The sequence below is a fragment of the Hippoglossus hippoglossus genome, chromosome 2 (genome assembly GCF_009819705.1).
Source record: "Hippoglossus hippoglossus isolate fHipHip1 chromosome 2, fHipHip1.pri, whole genome shotgun sequence".
NCBI classification, from domain to species: domain Eukaryota; kingdom Metazoa; phylum Chordata; class Actinopteri; order Pleuronectiformes; family Pleuronectidae; genus Hippoglossus; species Hippoglossus hippoglossus.
This window is the reverse complement of record NC_047152.1, coordinates 4,022,796-4,048,928: the sequence shown is the minus strand read 5'-3', so window position 1 is coordinate 4,048,928 and position 26,133 is coordinate 4,022,796. Positions and strand designations below refer to the sequence as shown.

Genomic DNA, 26,133 nt, shown 5'->3' with positions numbered 1-26,133 from the left:
AGCTGGACATCCAATTAACTGAGGCCGGCGTAGTAGAGCTGGTAATTTCCGGAATGTCCACACACACACGCACACACACGTGTTCCCAGGCCTTCTCCTCCCGTTGGCATCACATGGTGCATCAAATGACTGACCCCTCGTCTGTATTTTGTGTGTAATTGGATGTTCAGATGGGAGCAGAGGCCCGTGGCGGCAGCTGACTTGAGCTGAAAGTAAGCGCCGATAATTAAATTGAGGCAAACCGCTGTCTCCAATGTTTTGTCTCTACAATCCAAGTTCAATTGGGAGACATGATCACGATGAAAAGGTATTTTTGAAGTTGCGGCCCTGTGGTTTAATTTATATCAGGGATTTGGTGTCGATGATAGTGCCGTTAACAAGTTTTCTTTCAGTGTGTGTGCAAACACAAAGTGTATTTCTGACACGGGCTAATCCCCCCCTGTAGCACCTCAGGGGGTCCCCCAGGAGGTGGAGCTTTACTTACTGACAGTCTGGACGTAAGGGGTTTAACCAGCAGGACACCTGCTTTCTCAGCAGTGAGGACGACATCAACAGCGCTGAGGGGGGTCCACGTCCGGGGGTTTCTTGGGGTCGCTTTTGGGGCAGAAAGGTCTTTGTTTGTCTGAGTCGACCAGAAGTAGAGGTAGTACGTGTAAGCATGCGTATGCAGTATTTAATATACTTTTTGAATAAAAACTTCAATATAACTTTTAAAGAAATAGAAAATCCATGAAAGAATGCTGTGTTTACTACTATAAAAACAAGCCAGTTTAGAGATAGGGTGCATAAATATGCCATCATATGCAGTTAATGGTGCCACACAATGTAAATAATTACTAAATATGTGCCCCCAAACACGCCCGGCGGCACAAATAGACTAGGTTAATCCGCGTGTGATCCCTCAGCCTCAGAGAACATCCTGTACCCGTGGCAGCGGGCTTGAAGAAAACACCTTTTGTCAATGAAATGGGATTTGCGAAAGTGCCATCTGGACACGAGAGCAGTAGCTGTGTCTCCGCACGCCGTCTGATCCATGCAGCCCCGGTCGGCCCGGCCTCTCTCTCTCTCTCTCTCTCTCTCTGAGGTCAGAAAGAGGGATCAGACTGACCTGAGAAGAAGAGATGAGGAAGGGGTGGGGGTGGGGGGGGGCTTCAAATAGATATACATGTAAACATCAGATGAAATACAAGGATTTAGTAGATTTTGCACAAGATTTTTGCACCTAACAGAAGAATCGTATTTTTCGTAATTTCTTTATATTACAAGTTTAAAAAACACACTGGGCTGTTGGTTTTTTATTAAAACAACCGATAAATACTATAAAACATTGACTGAATTTTGACAGAGGAAAAGTGTAACCTAGAAAAAGATACTAAAAATATCCCGGGACGATCAGAGCCAACCTTGAGCTTAGAATTTGACCTTGAAATCAAACGTCAAGTCGCTGCGCTCGTCTCTACGTCTGAAGCTGCTTTGACTTTTGGACACAAGGAGCTTTCTGCCACATCTCCTGGCCTTCATTTGGAGTAAGAACAGTCACGAGAAGTGGCTGCAAGCTTAAAATATTGTTGACTGAATCTGTTTGGTTACTCTTACATTTCCATAGTAGTCAGACTTGTTTTTTTTTAGAAGTGAATCCAATAAAACTTGGGTAAATAGAAGAGTAGAGACAGAATCTTGTGAGTCTGTGCTGCTGTAGAGAGACATTGATTCAACTTTACGGCCATTTTAAAGACTTTTAACCCAGGATTTGGAACCAACCCCCACTATATATTAAAAACGCATCCTCCAACAACACATTTAAAAAACTGCCCAAAAGTTATCCTCGTTAGCTTTCAATTAATTAAATCATTTAGTTTCTCTTATTGTAAACGTATACTCTGGGTATACATATATCATAGAGCGTAGACAATAATCCATGACAAACTACAGATTAAAATGTATTTATATGTATAGGTATATGTTACATAACATATATGGTTTTGCGTAAGAATTGACATTTCAAGTTTGACCTTGTATTTAAGTTATCATTCCCATTTTAAAGCACATTTTTACAAGTGTTGTGTAAATTATATTTATTACTGTTCTATTTTAAGAGTACAATAGCTGTTAATTAGTACATTTGTAATGGAAAATATAAACAGCACCTATTATGACTGTTCATATTAAAAATAACATTTGATATTTATCATAGTGAAATGGTTTAAAGACCCTAGATGTAAATGGTCTATAGTCACGTTCAGCTGCAGCTACAGTCTCCTCACGTATGACGTCGCCCTTTATTGCTGCATGCTCCTGTCTGACCGCATGCGGGTCCACGTGAGGGAGGAGTGGGCGGAGCCAGCATGAGGCGGCTTTAGGGGGCTCGTTCTTCTAGAGCCAATGAGAGGGGCTCTTATAGAAAAACACTTCCATGGAGGCCCACCCCTCACTGCATAAGTAATGAGGTCAGGAGAGGAGGACACTACATGGTGGTAACTGGGAGGTCTGGGTCAACTGGGCGGCTGGTTAGTTACTAGAACACGTGAAAACCAGCTGTGTTTACTTTTATATTGTGTAGCTGGTAAACCCACTTTATGGGTTTCAGGGACAAAAAGACTTTAAACCGTTTAATATTTGACTGAAATTTAGCTGTTACCTAAACGTTTCAAAAGAAATACTCTGATGCAAGATAAGCACATTCAAGAAGGATGTACCCACGTACACCAAGGACAACAGTCCACTTATGAAGTGGATCTATACCAAATTGCACACACTTATGTCAGATTTTTTCCAAGATCAAGATCCATGAATTACTCTGAGAAATCATTAGAAATGTTTAAAAATGCTCACAATGTTAAAGACATTGGAAAAACTTACGTGATGCAATCCTGAATTAAAATTGCTTCTCCCTCGACCCATACCGCAAGTTTCGTTGAAATCCGTCCAGTTGTTTTTGCATAATCCTGCTGACAAACAAACGCAGTCAAGAGCATAACCTCCTCGGTTGGAGTTACCTTGAAAAAACGTGAAGAAAGAAAAACAAACAATCCAGCTTTTTGCTCTTTAGTTTTCATTTTTATTTGAGGTGCAACTGTCTAGTGCAATTTTAACGTCACATTTGTGATGGGCTGAGGAACATGCACAAATACATAGACAATTCTGCTAGGCATTTTCATTTCCTCTCCCTCTCATTTCTTTCTTGTTTTGTCAAGTGTCTCACTATTGTGTTCGGCGCTCCAGTTGCACTGCGAGCAACTTAAAACACTCGGCTGTACAAAAGACATAAAAGAAAAAAAGAAAAGAAAAAAACAGAAAAAAAGAATAGTTCATTAAAAAAACAACTACACGTGTCCCCAGAAATGGTCAAACAGTCCTGATCATTTGAGCGAGTGAGTTTGAAGCGACGGCAGAGGAGCGGTCACGTACAGTAAGAGGCCGTGTGTCACCGCAGGAGAGACAGCATCTTATAGTGCGGAGGTAAATAATCCTCTTCTGGTCCCACCCTGAGTAATGACATCACAGGTAGTTTCAAAACCTGGCAAAACCATAGATATATATATATATAGATATATATATATGTATATACAAATATATGAATAAGACAACTAAAAAAAGCTTTTATATATGTATCTATGGTTAGAATCCAGGCACTTGGCAGAGTTTAATTGGACATTTGAAATATGTACAGAGTTCACTACCTAGAAACAGTCACATCCTAATTATTCACCTCTCTGTTATTTATTTTTACAGACACTTATTACACCAATAAGAGCAACAACAAAAAAGATAAACAAGACAAAAACTAATTCTCATCCTTTCACAACCCACCCTAAAAAACAAGGATTCCCTGCATAAATGTTTAATGCTCCATCCGAGAAGGGGCAAGAGCATTAGGGTGGTGACGGCAACGTGAACCTCAGAAAGAACACAGAGTTCTCCAAGTGAACAATGAGACGCAGGTAATATCTTTTTTTTTTTTTTTTCTCGAAATAACCAACCCCCTACCACTCAACCCAGAAAATAAAGTCTTCTCGTCGTGTTCAGATGCTGTGAGGGTTGAGACCCAGAGAAAGTATCAGCACGATTATTTGACTCCCATTCCAGATGGGACGCGCAAAACTTCGTCCCCTGTCAGCAGCGCCCGAAAAAAGTGCAAACGGGAGAAGGGGGGGAAAAAGGAAGAAGAAAAAAAAAACAAGAAGCTGGTGAGTAAAAAATTGTGTGCAGATGAACAGCGTTGGGTTGAGGTGGGGCAGGGCGATGGCACGCTTTACACTGGGGGGGGGGGGGGTCACACGAGAACGGAATTCGACGTGCTCCCCCTGATTGGCCGAGACCATGCGTTATAGCTCCTCCTTCCTCCAGTGGCCCTAGACAACTGTCGGTTCCTGTCAGTTCCGTCCTCCTCGACATCACCGCGACGACCAGCATGACGATTGTCTGAAGCAAAAGTCAGAGATGAAGCAGACACATAAAAACACGAGCCGGTGCAACTCCAAAGTCTTTCAGTTAAATAAAGATGTGCAACAAAGGAAAGTTGGTTTTCGTCGTCCGGGTTAAGGTGAAGTGTCCTTGAGACGGTGGCATAGTCGGTCTTGATGCTAGAGTCAGTTCACAGTATGGCAAGACTCCATCTTCATCCTCCTCCTCCTCCTCATCTTCTTCCTCCCATCCCCTCTATCGCTCATCCTTCGGGAGCTCTTCAGTGTGCAGGTTCTGTGTTACGCAGACGAGCTGGAGTTCTGTGCGGAGGGGAGGACTTGTGTGGTTCCGGCGGGGACCGGGACCGGGGGCTGAGCGCCGCTGGTGGGGGAGCCGTCGGTCTGGACCTGTGCCTGGAACTGGGCCATCTGCTCGGGGCTGGCCAGGTTCTTGAGCAGGTTATTCTCCTGCTCCAGTTGAGTGTTGCGCTCGATCAGCTCCTTGATCTGCTCCTTCAGCACCTCCACCTCCTCGCGCACGGCATACATGAGGTGGCTCTTCACCAAGTCCTGAGAACGAAGGGGGGGAGACAAAGAGCGAGAGATGGTTAGCTAAATAATGAATCAGATTCCTTGTTCTAAGTTTCCCCTGGGAGGAAAGAAAACATCTTGTTCAAACTACATTTCTGGTTCAAACCAGTCTCCTTGTTACACAACAAAAACAAAAAACACTAAAATATGCTTATTCAACTCTTTCTGTAGTCACCACAACAATAAGTCGTTATTAATCTGAAAATATTTGGACAATTAATAATTTTAAGAAAAATTAAAAATATCTTCTACTTCTTCAATGTTAAATAATAAATCGAATATTTCTGGAGTTGGACTTTTCCTCAGACAAAGAAAAGACATCTGAAGGTGGGTCGCTTTGGGCTATATTCTCCACTCTAGACTAAACGAATGAATTGATCGAGACAACACTAATCAGATTAATCTATAAGAAGCGGCAGCTTTTACAACTATTCATTGTTTCTGTCATTTTTCAAGCAAAGATGCTGAAACATCTGCTGGTTCCAGCTTCTTAAAAGTGCAGATTTGCTCTTTTTCTGATGTTTAATATCATATTATTCTGCGTATACATTTAGGGTTTTGAGCTGTTGATCGGAGAAAATCGATTCTAGGGTATTACAAATATTTATTAAGACGGATTGTTAGTTGCAGATGTAATCACTTGATTCACAACTTCCTAAGTCATCCTCATTTCTTTATTTACTCAGTTTATAAACCTAGAGACTACTGCATAAACATTAACCACGTTGACTGGAGGGCTTGAAAACACTCTGGTACAGGTAAATATGTGATAGCACAGTGCAAAGGTTGAACCAGCATCATAAATCCCTTTACGGTCTTGCATAGCACAATGTCAGCGGGCTCGGCGTGTGAAAATGAAACCATTAACTCCTCATAAATATGGTTTTAAAATGTGAGAGGGCTTCGTGACGATGGTGACGATGTTGTGTTTTGCCGGGCTGCTGCTGCAGAAAGCGGGATTTGCGTTTAATAATCCCACCATCCCCTCCCTCTGCAGACCCGCCCCTCCTTCCTCACTCCTCCTCCGTCTCCCATGTCCCGGGAACAAATTGTTCCTGCATCGGGGTGGGAGGAGCCAATGGAAGGCCGAGTTATTTATACCGAGCCAAGGGGAGGCGGCTGCTTGCCTAGCAACACGGGACATTGGGAGGGAGGGAGACAGGGTAAGGGACGATACATGCTTATGAGAGAGGGAGAGAGAGGAGGAGGGAGTGAGGGATGGCGTGTGAACCTTAGCCTGGCCCGCATCAAGTTGCCAACAAGCCGGAGGTCATCGGTCCAAACCGTGACAGAGCAGGAAGCTCCTGTTGCCTCTGTGCATACCAGCAGGTGCATATGTATGTGCGGGAAAACATTAGTGTTTTTGTACAGCATGTTGGCCCCCATCTCGCTTTTAAAAAAAAAAAAAGACCATGAAAGACCATCATGCCTTTCATTCATTCATTCATTCATTCATTGATCAAGAGCTGCTTTATGCTCCATGTATTTATTACCTTCACAATCAAAACACACATCCTATTATAAATGAACAACGACAGGCGATTTATTTTGATGGTACAAAATAAAAGCAGGTTGGGTTAGATGTAGGAGTCAGTGCACGGGTTACATAACACTGGCACAAACATGTACAGAATGTGATCGGGCTTATAAATACATACAGACACAATGAAAAACAGCATCTTACCATTGCTTGTTCGATCTTGTTGTCAATAGCCACCACACTTGCACCGGAAGAGCTGAAGGACAAGAAGAAGAGAAAATAAATATATAAATAAATGTGATTTGTTGGATGATTTTAGTGTGACATCAGATGAGCACTGCAGTGTGTGTCTGTGTGTGTGTGTGTGTGTGTGTGTGTGTGTGATGGAAATGTCTCCATCAAGGGCAAACTGCCAAACGCAGAGATGTGAGATCTATCATGTCACTAAAATAAGGAATCAGGATTACTGTCTGCAACAAAGAGAAGCAGATGGAGGCTGCAGGTTTTTTTTTTTGCTGGTGGAGAATCAATGACATGTTCCATTTGGAATCCAGTGAGCAACAAAGCCTCCCCCTGACTCAAACATTTACCTATTGTCGACCCGGACTGACGCTCTCTCCTTCCCCAGCACCGAGGACAGAAACGAAATCGAGAAATTCCTCAGTTGACAAACGCCAAGGTCCATCGCCACCGTGTAACACTGGGGATTCATGCTACCCCGTCCATTAAAACCCCAGTCGGCGGTACAGTGAGGGAGTCCGGAGGTATAAAAGTAGAAAAACTGCGCATTCTTGTGTGTTGGAGGGCAGGCTGCTGCTGGGTCACCGGAGCGACCGCGGCGCTTGCAGCCGGAGGACGGGGCACACAAAGACTGAAGGCGGCTGACGGCGGCGGTGCTGCGGCTCCGCACACAGCGGCTCCCCTCCCTGGCTGATCCGTGCGGGGGAAACAGCGCCAGCGCCCGCCTGATTGGCCGAGAGGGGGGAGCTCATTAGCATAATGCGTGGCATAAACTGGCGCTGCGGCGACGCTGATTGGAGGAGAGGCGGCCGATGGGGATAATTTATGCAGCATCGCTTCTACCTGCTGCAACGATTTCTATAAAAGCCCGCATCCAACTGAAATACACAATCTAATGGACGAGAAGCGACGCGCAGGCAGTAAATAAAAAAGAAATAACAAAGCACGTTTAACTTTGATTGAACGTTTGGGGATTAAAACGTGTTATTCAGGGGGAAATGTGGACTGTAGGTGATGGGAAAACTTTCCTCAGCAATAACAAGCTGTCATGTGAAGCAATGTCTCCACCTATTGGCTGGAACCCATCTCTAAAAAGCAACACAGGATGCCAAACTGACTAACACAGGCGTTATGTCATTTGAGAGAACATGATCAATTGCCCAGGGCTTGACCAGAGCGGAGGAGCTGACCTCAGCACCGGCTAGCCGTCACTCGAGAAGGTAAATAACCCCGGAGGGTCAATAGGAGGAAGGTGTCAGATGGCGGAAACGGCGGAGGCTGAGTTCAGATCAGTTTGACTGAAGTGGGAACACACTGTGCTTTACCGAAGAACAGGACCACCCCTCTATTCTCTGTTAATCACGAGGCGTCGTTACACAGTCTCTGGTTTGCTGTTTTTTGACTGACAGAAACTTAGTCGCCTACAATACTGATAATGACTCACTTGTTTGAGTGATTTAATCAAACAAAAATAATCTAAAATATTTGCTTGTGTGCAGAAACAATCAATCGACTGATGAATCAAGTAAGATCTACGTACGTTCACAACCATATCAATATGTCCAAATAAGATTTTCACACTTATTTCATCTTCAGACATAAATAAAAACTTCAGAAAACTAGATGGTTCCTCTCAAGGGGTTTATCCTCACGAATACAACTCACGGAGAATATTGTAAACACAAATTTAGTTGCAGCCATAATTTAAATAATTGTGAAGTCTTGTGGTTACATGCAATAGAAACCTTTATAAGGGCGTCTTAAAATACAAAGAGGCCGATTTGATTCTTTTTGTGAAAATGACTTGGAGCCGCTGATCAGATCAATATTTCACTTTAATTATTCATCGATTTAGGCACTCTGATGTGATTTGGTCTGAGATGTGTAGGTGTGGACTGATGTGGTCGCTATGGAAACCTTGGGAGCAGCAGCACACAAAGAAAAAAGGAAGCACGTGTAAACAGATGAGGTCAAGATGAAAAGAGTCTGACACTAAAAACCGTTGAGCTGTGCCTGCTACAGTCAGGGTGTGGTTTTCTTTGTAGACTTCTGACCACACACATGCACACGCACACGCACACGCACACACCATAAGAGCTTTAACAGCAGTCTAAAACTTGGAGCTGCAGTGGGGCGATGTCTGACTGTCCTGCTCTAAACACCTTAGCTGTGTTACATCTGTCTCTGGCTGCAACCAGCAGGAACTGGACCGATTGTGCGTCTGCGTTGGACTTTGGAGATCTGAGAAGACAAAGAGAAAACCCCCTCAAGCTGCTCATGTGTTTGTATTTCAGTAGCTCCACTTCTGTCACTGACTTTAGCTGTGCTAAATGGGAAACGGTGCGGTTGAGAGATTTTACCGTCATAATGTTTACTTTCAGTATTGTAGAGACATTATTCATGTATGCTTGTGCAAAAAGTGTTGGGAAGAATCTGAAACAATTTAGAAAAAAGGTAAAAATTTGGGCGTTGGTTTAAAAAAAAAAAAAAAACTACAGATTGTCCACAGTAGGGAAGTGTGTTTGTAGGTTGGACAGTTTGTACAGTGGGTTTTGGAGAATGACGTCTATTGGTGGCCTGATATCTGAGCAAAGGAAAGTAAATATGGTCAGACTGGATCAATTGAGGAACTAGAACATGATGTTTATCAGGCAGTTGATATTAGAGGGGGGGAGCTCAACTGAAAGCAGACAAGATCACTTTTCTGACTCTGTCTCAATCTGAATGAGCTTTAGCCCACCACACTTTCACATTCACACACAGTCAAGTGTAGCAGCATGCATGTACAGAAGCAAGAACATCATGTCCCGGAACATCCATGGACAGCTGAGCGGGAGTTTAAACAGGCTGGTGTGATGAGCCTTGATGCCTTGTAGCAGGCAGAGGCACGCGACCGCTTTCACGTGAAGTTAGATTTCGCAGCAGGTGTAAAGTTTCATTCAAATGTTTTCCAACTGTAGGCCCTACTTCAACATTTAACCCGCGGAAACGTCACCACAACAACCACAACAGTCACACGGATACAGCAAAACAAAGCCGCTTGGCACCAGCCCTCGTTTAACCCCTCGGGTAAGTAGTAGATCCGGCCAGCGCCACACTAACTCGACCCCCCTGACAACATAACAACACTACAGGTATCGTTACCTCTTCAAATGCTTCTCCAGTTCACAGAAGAGCAGCTTTAGGGCCGTGGTGTCCCTGCCCTGCGCTCCTCCTGCCCCGGCCAGCCCCTTCTCTCTCATTGATGCCCACCCCACCAAAAAGCACCCCCAAAACAAACAACGATAACCACCGCACCTCCTCCGTCCTTCTGACCTGCGCCCTTTGGCCCCAACCCCCTGCTCCCCTCCGCTTTGGGAGCTTCACATAGGGGAGCCTGACCAACAATGGAGACCAGGATGGAGCTGTGTGTAGGACGACAGGCATGGGAGTGGGAGTGCGTGTGCATACAGCGGGTGCCCGCCTTAGAATGTTAAGTCCTCCCGATTGCCCCCTTGCTAAGCCTGAATCGCATATACGCTCTCTGACGATTGGGCGCATTGGCGACGGGTGATAGGAGGATAGGTAGTGATGTCACTGCATAAGGAGTCATGTCACCTCCCCTTCTGTTGTTATGTAAACTGTCGGCAGAGATTAGGGTGATCCATCCAATAGGATGAGCTACTCTTGACCACACACCGTCAGCACGCTCTAGGCCTGCCGATAAGCCCCTCCTTCATCCATTTCCTGCAACACCCTCTCAGTGATGGTGATGGACACAGGAGTGCTACCCTACTCTACATCTCCATGTTTCACTTTATTGTGAAGAGGTGCACATGCGCTTAAATTGCCTGAATATCACACCAAACATCCACCTCCTGCATCCCGCATCACGTTTCCTTACACAACCAGTTATCTCGAGGAGGATGTGCATGTTGTAGAAGGCATGCCTTCAGACAGCCCTGTCACTGCACATCAGTGGATGCTCACTGGACACATACACAGTATGGGTCTTGAATGGAGCACGCCTCACGTGCACCTCCATGGTGGCTCCAAACGCAGGCGTGCACACAGTCGATACTACGGGCGAAACAAAGACAAAACAAGATGGCTAGCTAGACGCCGGCTCAAAGAGCTGATGGTGAGCCACACAAATAAGAAAAATAAACTCAAAACGTGTAATAACACTGAAATAAAAATGTTGAGAACAAAAAGGAGAGGCAAGCCTGCTTAAAGGTACTTGTGGTGGACAAAATGGCGGCAAGGGGCGCGCATGGCGCAATGTCTGGTGGGTTTTCAGTTCAACGCATGCAGTGAAATATTAACCTCATTAGTTGAAGGTCACGACTTCTTCTATTCCCTCAACTATGCGTCGCTAATCCAAGAAACAATCTACAGCCTGAGACGAGAGCAGCGAGGCGCTGAGCGATTTATGTGACAAAAACGCTTCTCGTTTGAAGCCGCAACTCGTCGCACAGTATATCTGTACATTGTGTACTCGCAGGTCTGGGCTGGGGTGGGGTGGTGGGGGGTCAGTGTGCGCATGCTCCCTTAGAACAAAGAGTCGAAACTGGTCGGAAAGGAAGCGCTCGCTGATGTGGAGACAGTTTGCTTGCAGCCATTCGCTAGTGACGCAGCCAACCCGGCTCGGCCAATGTCACTGCATCACAGATAGCCCAGATGGAATGCACTCATTCATTATGTATCCTTGTCCATCCAAAGCTGGTTCGTGTGACAAAGGGCTGACCCATATATTACCAAACTCACGTCATGTATATTATACGTCGCTTACTACACATTGAAGAGTATGATGACAAATGTGCGTGAAGGAAAACTAGCGATGAATAAGACAACGACTTTGAAACCAAATCACTATCTTATTTACTTTATCTTATGTTGGTGAGTTTCCTGTCCAACTAGTATAAAACAATGTATAAGATAAACCTGTATTCCTCACTAAAAAAGCCTTCAACTCTGTGTACATGATGTGCAGCAACTTCACCATCACAACACTCTTTCTATTCAACTCTATTTTACTCCAATGACTTCATCCTCTACCTCCATAAAAAAAAAAAAGGTCATAAACATATCTACACAGGAAAGAAAGTGGTTGGTGGTGGTGGTGTACGTCTTCCCCACACCCTGTGGAGATTATATAAGTACACGATGTGGATGTGGAGGGATAAAACAAACGAACAGATGGTGCTTGCATTGCCCACACGGTTAAAAATATAAAGTTTTCTATAGCAAAACAAGGCGTGAACTATATTTCAGAGAAGTGGCACCTATCATTAAGAAGTAATCCTGCTGGTTTCAGGCACCTAGCTTTGGAACTAGGTCAAAGAGATGCTCAATTCTGCACTGTTTGGATTTTTCTTTTCTAAAACCTGCAGGCGATATTGTTTTTAAACCATACAAAACAAACTGAGAGCTAAATCAAGGCATATAGTGAGCCTAGATGTTCTGGAATAGCGAAAAACAATCAATAGTACTAACAGAAACCTCAATGCCTTCCCATGTGTTTGCTGTACAGTTACGGTCTCCATCCCTCCTCCTGCTCTTTTACCTCCCCTTTATCCCTGTTCACTCTCACAAAAGCGTCAAGCTGAGTGTAAGTAATGTTTCCGCCTCACTTTATTGTGCGGTTTGAACGAAAAGCAGAGCTGGGCGCCCGGGCGGCAGTGTGAGGTCCTGAAAGAGATCCAGCCCTGCTAAACAACTGTGTGAAAATACTCGGGAGGGATGTAAACTGCGGCCATAAAAAGTCACAACACAACTTGATGTAATCAGATGGGTTTAAGACAAAATAGAACGTCACAAAAACAGTCACTTGTATATCGTGCTCCTGCTTCTATTGGTTTCTATCCCTCTCTTTGCACCCCTCGGTTTGCTGCTGGGAGACGAGAGGTTGCGTGTGTCTGTGCGTGTCCGTGCATTCTCTTTGTGTCTCCCTGTATCCATCAGTATGCGTGTAAGTGCGTGCATGTGTGTGAGGCTGGGGAGGCAGACTGGCAGAATCCGGTTTGGGAGGCTTTTAACGCTGGCATTTACACAGCGGAGAAGCGAAGCCGACAGCAAGATCAACGCTGCGGCACAAACACTCCACTTGAGAACAGGAAGATGTCTTTTCCCTTTCTAAATTTAGAAAACAAAAACATAAGAAAGGGGAGCACTGGGGGGAAAATACGAATAAGATCCGCTGAATAATATAATTGAATGTGGACCTGCAGCATGCAATCATTCCTGCGTTTTCAAGGTATAATTTCAGAGTTGATGGAGCGCACCAAGGTAGCAATCAAAAATAAAAACCCTTCTCCTTTTTTGCAACTGGAGACGATCTCCCTCGATCTTTGCCTAAACACAGACGAAACCAAATACAGGAACACCCCCTGAAATTCAAACAGCTCCCATGGCATCACAGAGCTTCAGGGCAGCGGTTCCATGTAGCGTTAGTGCATCAGTCTCTGCCCTGCACGCAATGCCTTACATAACCAACCTCTGTACCATATGGGCAATGAAAGAGCAAGAGAGGAAGGACTGAAATCCAACGTCTCTGCTGGTTGAGCGACAGTGCAGACAGGCCTTATTCTTCTGATGGATGAGGTATTAACTTTCAAAGGTCTCGCACATTCCCTGTCCCTGGTGAGGGGTGGACACATTTTAGACGGAACGCACGGGAGGATTCAGGGAGGATTGTGTGATACATTAAAAACGCCTAAATGATGATGTAAATAGAGACGAGATGCTGTCAAGCTTATTAACAGTGCTGCAGTTTAGAGCTCTTGTCTGTATCAGTTCATGTGCAGGAGATATTCTAAATCAATGGATAAAAATGCCTCTCACTATTTCTGAAAGCTGAAGGCAAGAAATGGTTTCCAGTCACACATAGGAGCTAAATTTGGGGAATGTTTAGCCATCATCATCCAAAACTGACTTCAAAACAATGAATCCGTTACTGAAATAGTTGCCAATTAACATTTCCTGACAACTGATTATTTTAGTTGTCGTTTCAGCTCTAGCACGTATGCAGCCACAATTTCACAGAGGATAGAAATCGAGGAGACAGCATGCTTGGGTTCGGAATTTGGCACGAACAGCAGAGATTAAAAGGAAATTTGACTAAAATAAACACAGATATCTCATCTCCTCCTGCTTCAGCGTGTGACTGGATGACTCACAAACTGGCAAAGAACATCTCCGTACGTGCGTTTGTAGTTGTAAGAGCTTTGTACGCTCACTAAAATAACTTCTGGCTCTTTGTGGGCAATTTACACACATAAAATTCAACAACTCCCTCCTCTAGCTATAATCCAGGCTGTAAAACAAACATTATACAACCTTATGACACAGTGACTACAGGAAACATCACAGGAAGTAAAGATACAGACCCCCCCAGTCACATGGGCATGCAGTGTTTCTGTTTAAGAAAGAAATACTGTCGGTTCTTAAACAGCGAGGGTCTTCTCAGCAGCGGTTGAGAAACGTTGCTTTAGGCTCCCCTCCGACTGTTAGAAACACACTCGGGTCGCCGGCTTCACGTGGCGACCCGAGTGTGTTTGTAACAGTCGGAGGGGTCAAGACCATGACACTAAACGTTCAGAAAAGGCTTTACGCAGAATTATTGTTATTTCTTTTACGAGAAGAGTCGCCGCCGGGGAGGATAAATATTTTTCTTTGATGGGTAGTAGAGTAGTCATGTTACTGTGTGTGAGTCAAATCAGAATGAAGGAACTGGAAAAGAACTTCTCGGACAGGTAACTGGTAAATATTATGGACAGATGAACAAGAATTAGAGTTATGATAATAAGGGATTCACTAAGAAATTTACTCTGCAAATCTGATAAGTTGAGAAAATGATCAGTGGACCAGTTTTTGTTCAGGTACAACAAGTACTGTATAGCTGCACTGAACGCTGTATTTTCTCTGGAGCAGGTGCATGTGTGAACGCATATGTCCGAGAGAGAGGCTCTGCAGTTTCTGCGGACTTTCTCCGCCTGGCCTCCTAGAATATAGTCTGTAAAAATGTGTGAAAGGCAAACTGCGGGTAAACTCCGTGGCAAATACTCCGGATTTTACCCGCAGGTCATGTCTGAAACAGCTTCTGTCTCCTTGAGGAGGACACCACCCCTGCCTGCTCGGTGTCCTACTGCTGAACCTGACCTCTGACCGTCCTGTGAAGAAAGCAAAGCATTCAACAAAGCCTCACGTTACTCTAATTTCCATCTGGGCTCCGAGGGCCGGGCACCATAAACGCCTGGAGATGACGGACGTAAAGTCTAGCTTGATATATTCTACTGTTGTCGGGCCACGTTGGCACCGTCATGCAGACACAGGTCACCTAATTTGTTCTCGTGCATGTTCTCCCTGATGTTTACTTTAAGGCAAAATTTCCATTGACCTTGGTGGAACTTGAATAGCACAAGTGGCTTAGTGAAAACCAGTTTTTTAGGACACTGCATTCATAGGAAGGTCTATATATATATATATATAACAAATTTCTACATTCAGGGTTTTATCTGGTTTAATTAAAGACTTATATTACACGGTAGTATAACAATATGTTCAGATCAGGTGTCTAAGTGAGACATGACCAGCCAGCATGCAAAATACCAGGAGCCCCGAAACTGAAGTAATAACGTTAAATGGAACTCAGTCACAACTTGTGCTTTTCCCACTGTGACATGTCAAAATGTCCGCCATGAAACCTCCCTATTGTGAGTGAAGTTGGAGACTTAAAGACACCTGCTGCTGCATGTGAACAAAAGATGCTCGGGGGTGGGGTGGGGGGGGGGGGTGTTCTCCTCTGGCAGCGAGCTCAGCTGGAGGTTTTGGTTCCGAAGGTTCAATTATAGGATGTGATATATCATCACGTTTGTTTTGCTGTCGTCGGGTGTGAGTGCTGGCAGAGACTGGGAGGATAGCCACTGGGGGAAATAATCAAGAGATGGTGATTGACAGAGAGTAAGAAAATAACGGCAGATTCGTCCGGAGGAGTGATCGAGCCACAATCAGTTAAAAGTAGAAACGGTGCCTCGCATCCTCTTAACCGGTGGTTTTCCCTTAAGGGAAGAGAAGCAGTTCTGTATAATTAAAAACACACATCACACACCGTAAACCACCCGCACAGATGAACTCATAAACGACCCGCGAGCAAACTGACAGAGACATGCCCAAACACATATCACATCCTCTCGGGCCTGCAACTCCCTTCAAGAATCTGCAGCTCGGCATGAAGGCACAAGGCAAACAAACGTGACACACGTCGAACTCAACCGTGCACCCCCTCAAACCCCCCCCCCCCCCTGCTGCCTAAAACTCCCTGAGCCTGATGCAGCTGCATTAAGATCTGCACAAGCACTGTAGGAAACAAAAACATCCATCTGAACTAAAATGTTAGTTTATTATTTTTGTCTGATCGGCTACATGCACAATTGATTAATGCATACATTATAAAGTCTGAGCTCTAACGGTCAAAACAGGAATCTAGCAGTCATATGGGCCTGCACCTAACGAATTCATTTTTATTTCTCACCTGATTCATGGGTTATTAAGCTAATATCAAAATAGCTGCGGATCGTCTGTCCATTTCCTATTGATTTATTCAACTTATGTTGTTTCTGCAAAGATAGTGAAGCTAAAAAAAAAAACACAACCAGCCTCATAATGACAAGTTGAGTCAGGTGTAACATCTAATCAATTATTATTATTATGATGATTGACAAAGGATTTCGTAATTTCTTTGAAGCTAAATCCCAAATATTTGTGGGTTCCAGCTGCTCAAATAGATAATTTAAGGCTTTACCCTAGTCATACATGACACCTAATATCCAAAATCACTCACTTACTGAAATTTAAGACCATAATCAATGAAATCTAGTAGAAAATAACCCTTGAGACACAACGCTATCACAATAATGAATTTTAAAGTGCTACGGAAGTATCATAAAATTAATGTTAACATTAACATTGAGATACCTCAACCTATTTAAGACTAATACGTAATATTTAGCGCATTTACGGCTTTTAACGCCTAAATATTCAGATTTTTAAACATTAAACTTTTAAAGACACCCTTTAGGTCTGACACACATTAATTTCTTTCAATGATACAATAAATAATCCAGAATAAGATTTTCGGTGTAATAATCTGACTGATTTATAAATCTGCCAAATGAGATATGATATGATATTGGTCTTGTGCAGCCAGTAAGTAGGTTTTTACACAGAGCTGCAGATATAAAACCATTCACACGTGACTTATTAATTGCGTGCAGGAAGGACATTTCCACTCCGCTGCAAGGCACATTTTAGGTCACTGATTCTCAAAGCACGCCAGGATTATATAAACCACTGATGACCTGGTTCAGGGGATTCATGAGCCAACACTGCCACCTTGTGGTGAAACAGCAATCCGACAACATGAAAGGGTGGAAAGACAGTGAAGTTAATGCCTCTGCTGGGGCATGATTTAATATCACGTCTCATTACCACAGTAATGACCCTAAGAACCTTCCACTGTGATTAATGGCTACTGACAGGCAGGAGATGCCACCCAGGAAATTAGACGCAACATGTTGTTTCACAAAGCTGCAGTCCGACTTCCAAAGTCAGGATCTGTCAAACAGAAATAAAGAAGCCATATTACCAAGTACCTGCTTTGCTTAAATCGCATTACAATTTCAGTTCTGCACGTTCAAATGGTGTGAACAGACAGAGAAAACCTTAAAAAACGAGGCATCATATAGAGATTCAAAATTAAATGGGGGAAAAAAGGACAAGTGGAGCAAAGCTTCAGTCACCTGTCACATGAGTAAGCGAGGGAACGATTTATACATTGTTAAGTGATATATAAGATAAAGTTGAAGTATAACTCCCCATGCACAACCTCTTGAAACCTTTATTTCCCCCCTTAATTCATTTAAAAAAGAAATGTATTTCCTTAAACTAAATCCTTCCTTCTACAAAAAGATGTTTGTAAATTAAGTCTCAAATAAAGTGTCTTTACATGGTGTGAAAGCTTTCTGCTCAGTTTGATGCATAAAACCACCTTAAAAATGACTTCTGGATCTATTGACCATCAAAACTGATGTTGATTGTGAAATTTAAGAAAAAATAAACCATCAAGACATTTTAAATTTGACCTGCACACAAACCTAATGCATATTCTTGAACATGCCAACGTCAGAGTTTGATTCAAAACCTTTTACATTTCATGTGGAACAACGTGAAGTGAATTCTTTCATCTTAGTTTCTTCCTGCAACATAATCCATTAGGGATTATGTTTTAAACTTTTAACTGACACGTGGTTTATTCTCCTCTTTGTTGTGCTCAGTCATTTCCGCGTGTATAAACCATCTGACATTCTTATCTTAGGGTGTGTTCACATGAGCAATGGTTCACAAATGTTTGGTATGACTCACCACTTAAGTTTTAAACATTCATACCATCAACAGAGTTAGAGGTCATGTATGAGGTTTTACTCACAATCGAAGCATTCAGTCAAATATTAGCATTAATACTAACGTGCACCCGGGACAAAGAAACAGATGCTCAACTTACAAAACACACAATGGGAGTGTGGCTTCATTTCCTCTCTTTACATAGAAAAATCAATGTTTACAATCTCATATCTATAACCTTTAAAGAGGAAAGAGGAATTCTCCCTTTGACAGAAACTCCAAGCACTGGTCTGTGTTTGGTTTTAGCCGCAGGGGACTCCCCACCTGTCGCCGCGTAAAAGCTGCATTTTGGATGGTGAGCCTTTTCAAAAACAGGCTTGTCAGTAACAACAACACATACATATATCACAAGGTAGAGCCGGTAAGACTACAGTGCCTGACAGGCAGCTTATCACCACAAAAGAAAATTTATGATCAACAGAGTGAAGTGAGTGAAAGCTCCAGATTAAAGCAGCTTTCATTCTCACCCAAACCCTAAAGGGTTCAACAGGGTAAGATCTTTGAGTCAGACCTTCACTCAGGAGCAAAAATTATAAAATAAATAATAATGTGACATTTATCTTGATCATTATCGATATTGCCAGTTTTTATCTAGTAGTCCAGCCCTAGCTCAAAGTGCCTTGAAATGACAGGTAAAGCAGTAAACTCAATTTTCAGTACGTGCTGTAAATACTCTTATCTTGCAGCAGAAAAAAACCAAAGTAAAGGGAGCTCTGATCTGCGCCTGATCATCTACTGATGAGAGAGACCGAGGATAGAGGGTTATAATATAATCGTAGCTTTTAAACGCAGATAAGCTTTAAGTATTGCAAGTTCAGTTCTGAGTGAGCTCCCTCCCTAATATGCTTGGCTACAACAGAAGGAGTCGTCCCTGTTACATCAGATTCTGCTGGGTGGTTGTCAAAAAACGAAAGTCATGATTCATTAATTGATTGATCATTATCCCTTCACTTTGCCTTCAACCTGTAATCTTGTGACTGCTTGGTTATATTTAAACTTGCATTACTGCAAAAACAGCCGAGCGAGTTTACTTTAATACTGCAGAGACATACAGAAACTTTAGCTGCTCGTGTAAGGCTGTCAAGAAGCTGCGTGTGCAGGTTTTATGGGCAAACAATCTCTATCGTGCATCTGTAACTTCAATGGTTCCAAAGGATGAGGTCATACGTATTAACTGCCATATACAATACAGCAGTACTGTACTATGACACCTGACATGTCTTAGACATGTTCTTGACTGTGAAGTGGATAGTGACAACTCAACAAATCAGCACATGATGCTTTCATTTCATTTTTTGGAGCACAGAATAATATTTTGGGAGGGTAAATAATGTCTTAAACCAGAGTGTTAAACACATTCATGCACACAGGAATTCACAAGGTATAATTCTGGATAAAGCTCATTACTGTACTGGAAGAAAGACGCTCACCGTTCTCGTTTCAGTATTTGCTCTGCAGGCTCTACTGTGTTGCTTTGCCTGCTGTTGTTTGTAAAGCTACGAACAGCAAATTAATTCTCTGCAGCCTGTGAGCAAATTCGTATTTCTCTTGAAGTTGGAACACAGAACATTTACATATGGCAGGTATGACATTTATATGAAAGTGTTTATGTGTTTTGTAAGAGTTTTTTTCTCTTACTGCACATAGCTATCCAAATGTCAACTTCTACTGGCACAGGCCTGCGGGCTGAAATTCCACCTGGGGAGGAAGGAGGACCCTCACTGACACATAGAAACTGACAGCGAGCAGGTGAAAACACACAGACACACCCTCACATCAGGGCTTCACAGCATGCACACATGATTGAGGGTTTTCATCATCCCGACATCTGCAGCAAGAGGCTTTGAAAGAGCCAAACTGGACGAGCTACAACTGAACCTCAGAGTGAATTTGAATAATCAACCCGGGCCACTCATTCAGGGTTTCTGCAGGTTTCAACAAGTTCAATTTAAGACCTATGTCAAGTGCAACAGATAGAAAGGCAGAGGAGTTGGTATCTATAGTCTTTCTCACAGCAAAGAGTGTAGTTATCAGTTCCACATTAATATTATTGTAGTTTTTTAATAAAATACCATGCTAATATCTGGATCATTGAGCAACAACTACAACACTCTGGAACATAAACTATGCATTTTTTGTTATCAAGTAGCAATAAACGAACAAAAATATAATTAAGACCTGCATAAATGTATTATAATCCACATGAAAGCCACAATAATAAGTCAACACAACAAATCATCAGAGCAAAAATCCGCTACTATTTTGATTAAATGCTAAATAAATAAGATACCCAAAATGATCTGATGTCAACTTCTATTTCCTCTCTTATATCCCTGTAAACTGAATATAGACACAATACAAATACTTTCAATGCCAAGTGTGAATTTATCACCCTGGTGCATAAGTGATGTTTCGTGTTGTTTCAATAGAAGGAAAACCAGTCCTTCTGCAGTGGACTTCTTTACTGTCAATATTGATAGAGGTGTTGTTACCGGACAACCTGGCTGTTGACTTATTCATACACACTGTGCTCTTTTCAGTCATCAGTAAATGCGGGTGCACATGCCTGATGGTTTGAGGAAAAACCTGCATGTGACTTGGCCTGATAAGCTTAGAGGAAATGATTTAAGAGTGCAAAGGGAAGACAAGACTATTCTCTGAAGGAAAAGGGTTGATGCACCAAGGTCTGCAAAGGGAAAGGAAGACGGAGAGAGAGAGAGAGAGAAAGAGAGGGTGACAAAGGAGAAACACACAATACGAGACTGAAAGAAAACAGTAACAGAAGCGCAGAGCTGGATCGCAGCATGACGTGACCATGAATATAAACAAAGCAGAGACACACACACGAAGACTAAGACATTTGCAGCCGCAGGACAGAGGCCGATTCACGGCAAGAAAACGGTCCGATTTACAGAAACGCACTTACAGAAGAAGGCAAGGAGATGCCATTCAACACACACACACACACACACACACACACACACACACACACACACACACACACACACACACACACACACACACACACACACACACACACACACACACACACACACACACACACACACACACACACACACACACACACACACAAATGATGGGGTGCCACGAAAGCCTCCCCACAGAATAGAGCCCGGCTCTGTCTGCAGCCACGTATGACTCAGACCACATCAACACTAAGCCAGCAGTTATCGAACCCCGTCTCTCAAGACACAATCTGAGCTGTTGGAAATGCGTAATAGTTTTTTTTTTTTAAGCTCATCAACAACTTATTGTGACGATAAGTAAATTACAACTAGCTCTGATGCACAGCCACGTGCTTCACCTTTTCAACAGTTTGCATTTGAACCCAATCCAGGAGGATGGTGTACATTTTTTATTGGGTGAGGCTGACCATGCCCAGTTGAACTCCCATGATACCCTGCAGTCATCATTGTTGTACTCACAACATGAATATCCTGCCTAACAAGAACAGTGCTGTAGTAACACTAGCTGCCACAACTGTGCACAACTCCAGACCAGGACCCCTTCATCACAGCACAGTTGGATATAGGAGGGTTTTTTCCACACCAACCTTATGTTTATTAAAATCTACCTGCAACTGCAACAACCACTTTTGAGCAGCAAATCAAACAGGAACATAGGACTGAGTAATTGCACACATAAATAAACCCTTCTGCACATCCTCTGGAGCGGAAAAAAACCCCAACAGATCAAGTCTCTGATAAAAGAATAAACCTAAGGGGCGAAGAGAAAAAAGGGTAAAGTTATGAAAGAAAGAGAGAGGAGGGATAGCATGAGGCTGTACAACAGAGAAAATGAAGCCCTCCTGACAAAACAGTCCTGGGGTAAAGGAGGTAGATATGAAATGGTAGGGGGTTGACCAGAGCAGTGCATCTGCTGAGTCACCAGTCACCCTCTGTGACTCAGCAGCTACACTGCTGCCATTCCAGTCACTGGTATTCTTGCAAAGGCAATGTCGAGTGAGCCGTTCGTCTCCCACTGTCTTCTGAAGGCTGACAGATCGACCTCAGGGGACAGGGGATCAAGCACATGTAGATCTGAATGACAGAAACCCAGTTGCAGGATGCAGTTATATGCTGAGCTAAGGATACTGTGGTAGCGAGAGAGTTTGAGCTTGTAAATCATGTGTGGCTGCTTCAGTGGTGTGATGGTGCAAACACACGTGTATTTCACTTTTATAGTCAACATGTGAAAAAATTATGTTTTTCAGCTGCAGCTTGAACTACATTAAAAAGAACTAATTTCAATTTCATCAGAAAAACAGCTTGCATTAGAATAAACAGCGTTGGCAGCACTGCTGTCCATCCTCACCTGTCCTCCTCTCCTTCAGCATGCTGACTCCTGAAGCCTGCAGCAGCAGCGACCATCAAGGCACTGGCCTCAGCTGACATCCCCATGTGGGCCAGTGTTCCAGCAGCACCGCTGGCCTCTAAGCCCCTGTCACCTACTGCCACCGCCAACCTGGGGAGACCCAGCAGGCCTTGGTGCTGGAGCAGAAGCCTCTGGGCGTCCTCCAGGTGGTAGGTTCTTATGGAGCTCCCTCCTACGGGGACATGGGTGAGGGTCGCGCCTGGGGTGAGAATTGGCTGGAGGTCAGCTTGCAGTGCAGTCAGAGGCATGTAGTGGGTCCCGTGAGTGTAAGCAAATGGGGCTGTGGCAGTGGATTGGGGCTGGATTTGTGGCTGTTGGTGAGGTAGGGGCTGAGATGGGAGGGTCTGCGGCTGTCCTGCAGCAAAAGATCCTGGAGCTGGGGCTACCTGACCTTGATGGGGCAGCTGCTGAGTAATGCTGACTGCTGGATGTGCAGGGACGCCTGGAACTGGTGTTATGGGGATTCCTGTTCCATGTGGCAGAGGAGGCTGGACCTGATTCTGGAAGGGAGCGGTGGGCTGGATGAAGTCCGGCTGACAGATGCTTCCTTGGGTCATGACCCCTGCATGGAGCTGAGGTGCTGGGTAACCTCCCTGGGTTTGAGCCTGGTTGGGGTCCACAGCATAGGTCAACTGCTGGGGTATTACAGGCAGAGGCTGACTTCCACTTGGTTGTGGTGTTGCTGTAGGGAGAGTGACAGGTGCCACGGGTTTAGGCATGTGAGCTCCACCAATGACCTCTTGGGGTGAAACATAGGTCAGAGGAGTAGTCTGGGCCAGTCCCTGTGGCGGGCTCTGCATGGCTTGAGGACTAGTGAAGTCCAGGCTGGGCTGCTGATAGGGCTGCAGTGTGTGAGGTGGCTGCACAGCAGGGATACCTGGACTAATCCCAGCTGTAACTGCTTCAGTATCTGCTGCCAACTCTGCACCTTTTGGTGCCTCAGACGTAGCTGGAGGAGGAATCTCCTTTTCATAATACTCAGTGCATGTCCATCTTCCCTTGCGGAAGGGCTCAGAGTTAGTGTCTAGCTTGACCACCCTAAAACGAGAGCCAGTAGCTGTCTGGGTTTGGGTGTGCTGGTTGTGAGTGTTCGGGACAGCAGCAGACGGTCCGGTTCCTCCTCCACCAGAAGCAACTTGCCCACTTACACTAGTGTTGTCAAACCCTGCAGACCCAGAGGGAAGAGCTGCAGCAGCAGTGGCACCAGTCACATTAGATATGTTTACACTGCCCAGTAGATGTGCATCAGTGGCTGCCCCACCAACAATAGGGGTTAATGGTTGACTTGTCCCACTTGCAGGTTTTGTGTTATCCAACCCCAGTGTCCTCTGGGACTTACTAGGCCCGGCTTTGGAGGCCATAGACGGGCTGGAGCTAGCCAAAGGAGCAATGGGAAGTGCTGGGAGCTCACCTCCTCCCAGGCCGTCAGAATGATGATGGTGGGACTGAGGATAATATTGATGATGCATGGTCCCATTTACGATAGAGGTGTGCTGCTGAGACCCCTGAGGGATGGAATGAGGGTGATGGGGTTCGTTGGGCGAAGCAAGCCCGGGTGTGTCGACCCCATGGAGGCTGTTCAATGTCTCATCGGAGGAGCTTCTCTCCGGCACACCTGTATCCGTGGCCCTGGACACTGACACGTCCAGCATATCGGAGGAGGAGAGGTCTTCGGTGTGCGACTCATCCATATCATCATAGCTCTCAGTGTCATCGGCCAAACTGTTGTTGCCGCTCACGTTGATCTGAGCTGAAGTGACACTTGTAATTTGGAAGCCACTCTTCTTCTTCACCTGAGCGCCGGCCACTTGGGACAGGGGCTGGTGGTGGAGTCCCGGAGAGGAGGCTCCAGTCTGGGTCGGATTGTCGTCCACCGCGTTGACCCCACTGCCGGCGGCGGCGGAGGGGACAGAAGCGCCGCCGCTTCCCCTCCTGTAGTGGAAGGCCGTTTTCCGGCTCCCGGTCGCGGGCGGGTCTCCGGGAAAGTCCTGGTGTTGCATCTTTTACCGTGGAGGAGTTAATACAAGCCAAAGAAGAAGGGGCAGGCGGCTGTTTGCGCTACCTACTAGCTAACAGAGGCTAGCTAGCTGGGTCAGCTGCAGTACCGCGATACTACCGAGCCATAAGTGAGAAGTCGGATGATTTATGTCCTTTAAAATCAAGCTAAACACGCCGAGGGCAGAAACACGTGTGAGCCGTGTCCTTCTTCTTAACTCAAGTATTAATCCAACTCCAGACTGTATTGGATAAGTCAAATTAAACAAACAAAGAATGGTGGATTCTAGCTAGCCCTTGGTTAGCTTAAAGCCGTGTTGGGTCGCCAGTAGCGATTAGCCACGCTCCTCTAGAACTTGCTGTGGCGTTTTGTTTTACCAACGACAGCGGTTGTCTCTTTAGATATGAACGTTGACAATCAAGCACACAGAAATCGGCGAAGCCCCCCGACTCATTGGCGTGCACGCGAGTGGTCCTCGTCGCTGGCCGGTGAATGTCGCAGGAAAAGCGGCATCCATTCCTCTCCCCGGACGTCGAGTCTCCACGAAAACTAAGACAAACCTGGCGATGGGTGGGTACGCGTCCCCCTCCTGTTAGCAGGCAGCCGTGAGTGGGTAGTGTCCGTCTGTGCAGCGGGGGAAAGTGCTCGCTAAGTCCATCTCGGGTCGTGTCACCGACTCCGTGTTTGCTGTCTCATTGCCGGTGAGCAGCAGCAGCTAACGGGCTGTCAGGCTCCGGGGAGGGAGGGAGGAATGCAAACACTCCCGCTGCTCATGCGCGAGTCGGCCTGCTCCTCTGGCCCGGTGCAGCGTTCACTGTCCAATCGGAATTTGTGTGATCCGCGCAGTCGTGGACAGCCGGATCATGCAAATATCTTTTATTTACTCATAAATAATTGTTTTGATTTGATTATATATTTACATGCTCAGCATTTTTTGTATATTATTTTCTTGTCTACCTCATTCTGACTTATGTAACATATGCATTTCCCCGGTGTTTGGATCAATTGTTTTTTCTTCTCTTATTTTGAACATTAAAGAAAAGCATATTACAGATAGATAGATATGTACTGATTATTATTGTGTTACAGCAGCATGTCAAGGGCATTGCACACAGAGCGAAGTGGCAATAAAACAGATTCGAAGAATTAAAATCACACGAAATAGAATGTAATAAACATAAACACAATGTGCAAAAAACTGTACATACACAACAAAGTACTAGAATACACAGTGAAGAGCTAAATATAACAGAACGACGAATAAGCCTATAATATCGATGATCAAATAATATGTATGTGAAACAATCAACTTTTTCACAAAGTACATGTCAAGAGTGAGAATGTCAATTTTACAATTTTTACTGAGTAACTGAAGGCAGCATGAGGTTCTGGGTTGTTTATTTTTTCTCCTTGGTTTCCACTGTTTGGGAAGTGCTACTGTACAGTATGTGAATTTACAAACTAAACAGCAGCCTATTGATTTGTGTCTTTGAGTCTGCACAGGTCGACATATTACTATGTATAGATTTTGTCAATATGGCCGTTCAACACAAATCACAACATAAATCATAGAAAAGTCTTTTTTTCCC

The 26,133-nt window shown here is 44.4% G+C and overlaps 1 protein-coding gene across 2 annotated transcripts; it reads right to left on the bottom strand.

Annotated features, from left to right (window-relative positions):
• Positions 1-3,035: 3,035 nt before the first annotated feature.
• Positions 3,036-25,485, bottom strand: zgc:65895 (uncharacterized protein LOC393546 homolog). 2 transcript variants are annotated; one of them, XM_034609222.1, is made up of 3 exons: positions 22,489-25,485; positions 6,679-6,730; positions 3,036-4,973 (listed from the first exon to the last, which is right to left on the bottom strand). In XM_034609222.1, the coding sequence occupies exons 1-3, from the start codon at positions 24,546-24,548 to the stop codon at positions 4,704-4,706; spliced, it is 2,382 nt and encodes a 793-aa protein (XP_034465113.1). In that variant the 5' UTR covers positions 24,549-25,485; the 3' UTR covers positions 3,036-4,703. The 2 variants fall into 2 exon arrangements, with proteins under 2 accessions (XP_034465113.1, XP_034465121.1); XM_034609230.1 differs by lacking the exon at positions 22,489-25,485 and adding an exon at positions 7,065-7,405.
• Positions 25,486-26,133: the final 648 nt, after the last annotated feature.